The 9084-nt window shown below is 36.9% G+C and overlaps 1 protein-coding gene across 1 annotated transcript; it reads right to left on the bottom strand.

The window, feature by feature from the left end:
* Window positions 1–3093: 3093 nt before the first annotated feature.
* On the bottom strand, window positions 3094–7500 carry LOC111776992 (GDSL esterase/lipase At2g23540). The gene is made up of 5 exons (XM_023656423.1): window positions 7184–7500; window positions 6771–6901; window positions 5437–5685; window positions 5113–5368; window positions 3094–3785 (listed from the first exon to the last, which is right to left on the bottom strand). The coding sequence occupies exons 1-5, from the start codon at window positions 7449–7451 to the stop codon at window positions 3562–3564; spliced, it is 1128 nt and encodes a 375-aa protein (XP_023512191.1). The 5' UTR covers window positions 7452–7500; the 3' UTR covers window positions 3094–3561.
* Between the last annotated feature and the right edge of the window lie 1584 nt (window positions 7501–9084).

Below are 9084 nucleotides of genomic sequence, written 5' to 3'. Positions count from 1 at the left end.
CTCTCATGGTCTTACTTTTAGTCTTCAAAAATATCTCATACCAATGAAGAACAATGTTCCTTACTTATAAACTCGTGATATTCCCCTTAGTTAGTAAACGTGAGACTACCCCTCCCAATAATACTCAACATCTTTCTCTTCTACCTCAAGTGTTAATTTCTCGTTGGGGCTCAAGTGTTATGCTACGGGTTCCTAAATCCTACTGCACAATAGAGACACTATTAGGTCCAATCTAGGTCACTAATAGCACTAATAAGGCATCAGAGGAAGGGTTCTCTTCATTATGAAAAACGTACTAACTCTATTTCCTCGCTGGCACTCGTTCCCTTCTCTAATCGATGTGGGACTCTCAATCCATTCTCTATAGAGACTCAATGTCCTTGCTAACACACTATCGCCCGATATCGAGCTCTAATACCATTTGTAACTTAATCAGGTCACTAAATCCTTCATTTTTAACCCAGTCAAGTAAATAAATTCGTCGTATGATATTCAATTCTGACGTCGGAAAATCTTCATTTTCATGATGGAAATAAAAGAATGGAAACGGGTGAAAGTCAATTGAAGGAATGGAAAAATAGAATTATTGAAAGTTACACAAATTGGAAAAGTTGTATCGAAAAGGGAATTTAATAATTTGTTACATAAAAAGAATAGGTAGAGGCCGACAAGAAGAATATTACTGTGACCATATGGAATGTCATATTACAGCTTTACAGATATAAAATGGCATCTTCTCCGACAGCTCAAGCAATCTCACTACATTTGTTCTAACAAATACACCACGTTTCTTTTGTTCAGTTCTAAACTATTTGATGTTTTGTCTTGTTTATATATACCAAATTGTGAAATCAAACCCATAAACGAGGGAACAATTTTGAGATATCAAAACTCGAAACAGAAAATGTCATGTTCGGTGTAACTCTGGTAGTGGAAGATGTGCATCACAACTATATGCCATGATTTGAAACGCAAGACCTCAGTATACTGTATGTCACAAACACGAGATACTTTCGCAATATGTTATATACAGACGCGTACACCATGATATGATATGTGCTCCTTTCTAGGGGTACGTATATAAGTCTGCCTAGTGGGTTTATGTGCTCGTGTGTAAACCATGTGTATAGGAGTACTACGCATCCAATCTTGCCTCGAAAAGAAATTAGAGACCAAGGAGTAGCAAAAGCAGGGCTATTTATTGTCTATTTTGAAATACTCAAATCATGCTTGCTATTTTTTTTCGTAAAGATAAGACACTCATATAGGGACGACGATATCAACTACAGTTATCATGAAAATATAGTTAGGATAGTTAAATTTCTAAAACACTTCTATACCGATGATGACATCAACTTTGGAAAGTTATAGTCCTACGTTAGGAAGAGACCATTGAAGTTCTTTTTAACTTTGGTAGAAGTTACAATAATTTTTGGAACATTTAAGCTCACGACAACGTTTAAAAGGAAATGTTTTAAATGATTTTTCACACATAATAATCACGACATATAAGTAATGACAGTCTTATTTTTAAATGAAAAAGTAGGGTCGTTGCAATCACAACGAATCATATTGTAACAATCCATGCCAAAATTTCGAAATCTAGATTCGACACCTGATGACTTCGACATTCCCATGTCATGGTTACGTTACCTACTCATCACTTATTAAGAGTGAAAATTATCCCTATAGACCAACACGAGTCATTTCACCATGTTTTGTCTTCACTCACATGCATTCAAGTAAAACACGTTTAACCATGAAATTTCTATAATGAACCATAAAAAGAAATGTGCACCTTTATTGGTATTGACAGTCACTTTCAATTCTTTTAAGCTTTTATTAGTCATTCTGTTATCATGATCGTTCTCGTTTAAATGTAGTTTTGGTTCATTCATGTGCTTCTCATTTACTCGAATGTCAGATATATACTAAGGTATTCGGCTCTTTACAACGTATAATGGCTAATTAATAAAACAGCTCATGATTCCACTACCTGAAACTTTATGGGTGCACATTTTTTTTAACCAAAATCGAGAAAAATGGAAGTTGTTATGAAAAGGGTCGTCAAATTTGTTGTCATTCGTACACGTGATTTCACAAAAAGGGGGAAAAAGAAAAGCAAACAGTAAGTCAAACCCTTATTCACCTAAACAATTCATACTCAAAACTTCCTTCTTTTCTATATAAAAGCTATTAAACTTCATCTACTTCACCCATATTCATTCCTTCCATGGCTTTGTGGTATATTCCATCTCTTGCACACTGGACCACCGCCGCTGTGGGTGGCTGCCGGCAGCCCTAGGAAGATGGCTGGTGTGCATTAGATGGAATACGCCATTCAACCATGTGCTTCCCGGAGAAACACGTCCGACATGCAAAAAATAGGCGCACAAAGCTCCATCATTATGATGTCTTAGGTATGATATTGTCCTATTTAAGCTTTCGCTTTAAGGTTTTCCCTCAAGATTTTTAAAATAAGATATTTAAAACGCATCTGGTCTCGTGTTCACTCCCTTTGGAGCTCAGCCATTCGTTGTCATATTGCTTGATGTCTGTCTCTGATACCATTTATAATAGCTTAAACTCATCGATATCGTTCTCTTTAGACTTTCCCTCTCAGGTTTTCTCTCAAAAATTTTAAAACGCGTCTAGTCTCGTGTCTACCCCTTTCGGGACTCAGCCATTCGCTGACACATCGTTTGGTGTCTGTCTCTGGTACCATTTGTAATAACTCATACCCACCGATAGTGTCATCTTTGGACTTTCCTTCTCCGGTTTTCCCTCAAGATTTTTAAAAACTCGTCTGCTATGGAGAGGTATGTTGAGGTTTATTGGGAGTGAGTGTCCTACATTGGTTAATTTAGTGGAAGATCATGAGTTTACGAGTGAAGAATACTAACTCCATTGGTATGAGGCCTTTTGGGGAAGCCCAAAGCAAAGCCATGAGAGCTTATGCTCAAAGTAGACAATATCATACCATTGTGGAGAGTCGTGATTCCTAACACGGTAACGCTTCATTCTCCTCCCCAACTGATGTGGGATCTCACAATCCACCCATTTTGAGGCCCAGCGTCTTTGCTGGCACTCGTTCCTTTCTCTAATTTGATGTGGGACTCCTCCAATCCACCGCATTCGGGGTCCAACGTCCTTATTGGTACATCGCCTCATATTCACTCCTTTCAAGGCTCAGCCTCCTCACTAGCACATACCTCAGTGATAGGCTCTGATACCATTTATAATAGCTCAAGTCCATCGCTAACAAATATTTTACTTTCGGTTCTCCCTTTAGAGGTAATGTTTAGTTCTCCTCGCATCCGACATTGAATCTCACATATTATTTTGTTTTTTTCTTTCTGGTTACTTAAATGGTATCATCTCAATGGAATTTATGGGAGATAATACTGAAAGAAGATGACAATCCAAGCAAAAGAATGTAAAGAAAAAGGAAGATTGGGGCATATTATCAAACAGTGTAAAGGCAATCCAAAGCATGTTATAAACGATATATTATCCATACAAAACCTAAAATTGGAGCTTTGTTGTTGCTGATTATGACTATTAGAGGTCGCGAAGCTGTCTAAGATTAAGAGGGAAGATGTATTTATGGTCGCCATCCAGCAATTTCTTGGCAATAATGAGATTGGCAGCTTCACTGGGATGGTAAGGATCCCAAAACACATGCCTTGATCGCTCTGTGCACAAGCTTGATTGAGGCCCGCATGGTATTATACCTGCAAACTGCCCTCCATTCCCACAACACGCTCTACTAGCCGTCTTGAACCCTATAAATATATAGTTTTATTTGCAATATCACGCCATCCCAAACATTTTAAGAAATAAACTCCTTAAAACTTGATTGAGTTCAAATAAATAAAAATTCTATGAATTGATTCTCCTCACATTAGATTGAGTTGAATCAAATCATCTTCAATAAAAATTGGGGTGTTTAAGAAATCAGATGACCCAAAAAAAACTTGAGTCAAATCTAACCAAATCTAACTTCTACTGTTTGGGGAATGAAAATTTTATGCATCGGGTTGTTTATTTGAGTTGATTTCCGTTCATTGTTTAATAAAAGTTTGGCTTAAAAATGTGAGATCCCACCTTGATTACATTTCTTATAAAGGTTCGGAAACCTTTCACACATAGATGCATTTTAAAACCTTGAGGGGAAGCTTGGGCTATTACAAATGGTATTAGAGCCAGACACCGAATGGTGTGCCAATGGGGATGCTGGCACTCGAGAGAGTGGATTGTGAGATCTCACATTGGTTGGAGAGAGGAACGAAACATTTATTATATGGGTGTAGAAACCTCTCCGTAGACAACTCGTTTTAAAATCTTAAGGGAAAACTTTAAAATCCTAAGGGAAAGCTTAGAAGAGAAAACTCAAATAGAACAATATTTCATAGCACAAAGATGACAATATTTGTTAGTAGTAACCTTGAGGGGAAGTCGGGAAGGGAAAACTAAAAAAGAACCATATCTGCTAGGAGTAACCTTGAAGGGAAGTTCAAACCTTGAGGGGAAGCCTGAAAGGGAAAGCTAAAAAAGAATAATATCTACTCAGAGTAACCTTAAGGGGAAGTACGGAAGGGAAAACCCAAATAGAAGAATATTTGCTAGCCCAAAAAGTACCCAAATAGAAGAACATTGCTTGTCCAAAAAGTACCATATTTGCTAGTAGTAACCTTGAGTGGAAGGCCAAGAAGGAAAGCTAAAAAAGGATCATATTTGCCCGTGGTAACGAGGGGAAGTTGAGAAGGGAATACCCAAATAGAACAATATTTGTTAGCTCAAAGAGGAAAATATTTGCTAGGTATTATCTTGAGGGGAATTCCAGGAAGGGAAAATCCAAAGGGGATGATATCTACCGGTGGTAAGCTAGAGCTACTACAAAAAAAAAAAAAAAAAAAAACAAAAAAAAAATTATAATCCAAACATTTGAATTGAGTCTAGAAAAAGATTTTAATCCGACTCAACTTAATCCAACTCAACCTACGAACCCTTTTAATAAAATAATAAAATGGTACGAACCCTTTTAATAAAATAATAAAATGGCAAAAGAAAAAGAACTTTAAAAAAGAGATAGAAATATAGAGTAGTTACCATAATTGTCATAGTTGACGATGAGGTCCATGACAAGATCATAGACATTGGCATACACAAAAGTGGAGGCAGGGAGTTTTTTGTTGAGATCGGCAAGCAAATCCTTCAACTTGGCGTTGTATTGAAGTGCCAATTTGTTGGCCAAATCAACGCATTGGTCTTCGTTCAACTGGTTGATGGTCTTCTGATAGGGTATGCATCCGATGGGCCCGACATTCCCCACCACGAACTTTCGAGCATCCATTTGGTAAAGTCTCTGCATGAATGACCAAATTATTTGCTAAGTTATGTAATTTTATTTTGAAGGAAAGAAATGATACCGACAGTGAGCTGGTTCTTGAGATGAGCGATCATGTTATCGATGAAGGAGTCGGGGCTTTGGGAGATTCTGGCGCCGATGGAGAGCACCGGAAGGAGATAATTGTTCAAGAAATCGTTGGCTCCGATTGTGATGGAAATTATGGACTTTTTGGATATGTAATCTCTTGCTTTTGATGGACCCAAGATTTTATCGAACTGTTTTCTTGTAATGTTGAAGAAATCGACTTGAACGTCCATTCCTAGCCTGTTTACCTGCCAATTATCACACCTCTATTACCAAATTACGTACTAATTCAATACGGTTGAGCTCAATAATTTTATGAGTACACAATCACTAACTAACGAACGATTATGAGTAGTCTGTGACTTTACAAGTTATGTTAAAAAAACTAGTTTGTTTGGTATTACTAAGGTACTGTCAACACGATGGTTGATCTCTAAGACCTCGATGAAATAAAAAAAAACCATAAGCAACAACTACAAGTGGACAACATTCATCGTATCCTATCCATAAGGATAAGACGTTTGGGAGGTTGTTGGTAGAAGTGAAATTATGCCGCCAGAGGGGATGCTAATGGTGACTTATGCAAATGGAGAATCGAAGCAAGTAAAACAATGTTTGCCTTGAGAACCATCGTTGAAGAAGAGATGTTGGAGCACATTCAAGATGACAAGACACCGAAAGAAGCATGAGACAGATTTATGACACTTTTTTCAAAGAAGAATGATACGGTGCTACAATTTTGGAGAACGAGCTCTTATCAATCTCACAACACGACACGACGATGGTTTAGTACTTCCACTGGGTCAAGTTAATCTGTCGAGAGATTACACAACTTGATTCAATTATTGTTGTACAAGATGACCCATTCAACCATGACTTATAGGATTCGAAAATCTTTTAGCTAGTCAAGAAGTCATGACTAAGCAAATGAGAGGCATCACGAAGAGTGAATAAAATTCACTCTACTCAAATACAAGTCGGAGTAACAATAAGTTGCGTAGATACAAAAATTATGACAAAAGAATAAGCTACGAAAGAACCACACAACCTAAGGGAGCTCAGAAGATCGACAACAAGACTTCTCAAAATAAGAGATTTGAAATTATTTGCTACAATTACGGAAAGAAGAGCCACATGTCCAAGAAATGTTCGTCCAACAAAAAATTTGTTCAAACCAATGTTTTATTTTTAAATAATATGCAGATAACAACGACCACTTATAAAAGTGATAGAAAGTTGGATTGGACAAAAAGAAATTGAAAATGATCAAAACTATTAAAAATAATAATAATAATAATAATAAATAAATAAAAAAGAAAGAGAAATTTCATACGAAGATCCTTCCGGTTGCATTGAGAATTCCGCCACCGCCGGATGCATAGTTAACGCCGTACAATATTGATTTACCGGTGGCGTTTGGGTCAAGAAATGGCACTGCATGGTTTGGAATTCCTAACTCCTCACCTGCAACCAACCAACTCCCATCAAACTTATAACCATGCTAATAATTAATATAAACTAATGTATTTCACTAATCACCTCGAATCACTATGACCGACTTTCGTCTCTGTTCGACCAATCGGTCTCACGGTCAGGTAGACTTATACTACGCGGGAGTTATTAGTATTTATCAAATATGTTCCTATCTAATAGAACGTTATTGACCACCAAAGGCACAAGTATGCTTTACCTCGGTGATCAAAAGTATAATTTACTTTATAACATACCGGAGTAAGAAGCACTTACCGACGATGTCGCCGATGGTTCGACCATTGGTAAAGCGGCCAGTGGGGTTGCCTCCAGAAGGAATATAATCAATGCCATTGGGACGAAGATTAGCTTTGGACAAGGTCGATAAATAGTTATTATTTCCCGCATCAACCAGTGAATCGCCAAATATAAACGAAGCTCCAACGTCCACCTTCTTGTTCGCTCCATCAACTCCATTATTAACCAGCAAACACCCCATCAAGATCAAACGAACGATCATTTTACAGCCTCCCATCGCTACCATAGAGACGAACCCATTATATGTTTATATATAAGCAGTAATGTTTTGCATGGCATTGGTGGGCAGCTTTCTGAAGGCCACAAGACACCCATTTGATAAAACTTATGCAATTTATTGTTTGAATTAAGACACATTTGGCTTGACTTTTGTGTTCTTGTTCAAAAGTTTGTGACTTTGATAGGGTAGTTTATCAGATTTATTTCCCGACCACAAAAGTTTCAAACATAAATTGGTTCAGCTGTTCATTTGACGATCTTCATAACGCTATGATGGAGTAAATTGGATGAGTTTTGGTTGGCTTACCTACCATACCATCATCATCTCCTTCTTTTCTTTCTTTTTTGCAAAACAAAGGTAAGCTCAATATGGTCGTTAAGTAAGCTATAAGTAAAAGGATTCTCGACATCATTACTATATTCAGTCATCAGAAGACCAACCAAGGCTCTACACGATCTCCATTTTTCAATATCAACACATTTTGTTAACATGTCTGTTGAATTTTTTGCACCATCTATTTACTCCAAACATATATCACATTCTTTTATTAACCGGTGAGTGAAATGGTATCATCTTTTGATGTGCTTTATCTTTGAATAAATAAACCGAATTCTTTACTAATGGTATGACACTCTGACTATTTGTAAAAAAAACAAATTTCTCACACTACTTCTTGCCTAACTCTTCTAAATAGTTTGTTAGTTGCATCATCTTATTATTGTCACGTACTCGGTCTTAGTAGAGGAAGCAACACAAGTTACTTACCGTTGTTCCATCTATAATGTAGATATATCCAAATGTGCTCTTACCACTGTCTACATCTCAACTAAGTACAACGTCCATAAAACCTTATAGAATTAATTTGTCATTTCCATAACAGAGGAAGTACAAAATGTACCTCTTAGATCTCTCAAAAGCCACTTCATAGTTCTTAATATTCTTTCCCCGAGTTTATCATGTACCTACTAACAATTTCCACTACATGTGTTATATCAGGTTTGTTGCAGGTCATAGTATACATTAAGCTCTCAACTACAAAAACGAATGGAACTAATGTCATTTGCTCACAACTCCTTAGTTGTCTTGGGAGATTGCCCATTTGACAATTTGACACGATTTGTCAAAAGGGTAGTCCTAGGTTTGACATCATTCATCTTGAATATAGACAACACCTTCTCGATGTACTGCTACTCAGATAAGTTTAATGTGATAGCAAATCTATCTCGAGAAATCCTCATCTGGAAAATCTACTTTGTTGCACATAAATCTTTCATCTCAAATACTAAAGATATGTTTATCTCCCTCGTATTGGATCCTAGAAAATACATAAGAATTAGTGTATTTCTTGAAGTAATAACAGTGATCATTTTCACTCCGGTGAAAATCACTCTTGCAAATAAAGGAATCAAACTTCATGGATGATTGTCTCGTTGCTTGTTTCAATCCATACAAGCTCTTGTTGAGCTTGCACACCATGTGTTCCTTGCTTGGACGATAAACCCTTTTGATTCCTGCATATAGATCTCCTCATCTAGGTCGCCATGTAAAAACACTATTTTTTATCTACATTTTCTCAAGGTGCTAATTCTATGATGCAACAATACTCAAAAGAACTCGAATAATAGTTAATTTCACAACA

The sequence above is a fragment of the Cucurbita pepo genome, chromosome LG16 (genome assembly GCF_002806865.2).
Source record: "Cucurbita pepo subsp. pepo cultivar mu-cu-16 chromosome LG16, ASM280686v2, whole genome shotgun sequence".
Taxonomy (NCBI): domain Eukaryota; kingdom Viridiplantae; phylum Streptophyta; class Magnoliopsida; order Cucurbitales; family Cucurbitaceae; genus Cucurbita; species Cucurbita pepo.
Note: the sequence above shows the minus strand (reverse complement) of the source record. Positions and strands in the feature narration are given on the sequence as shown.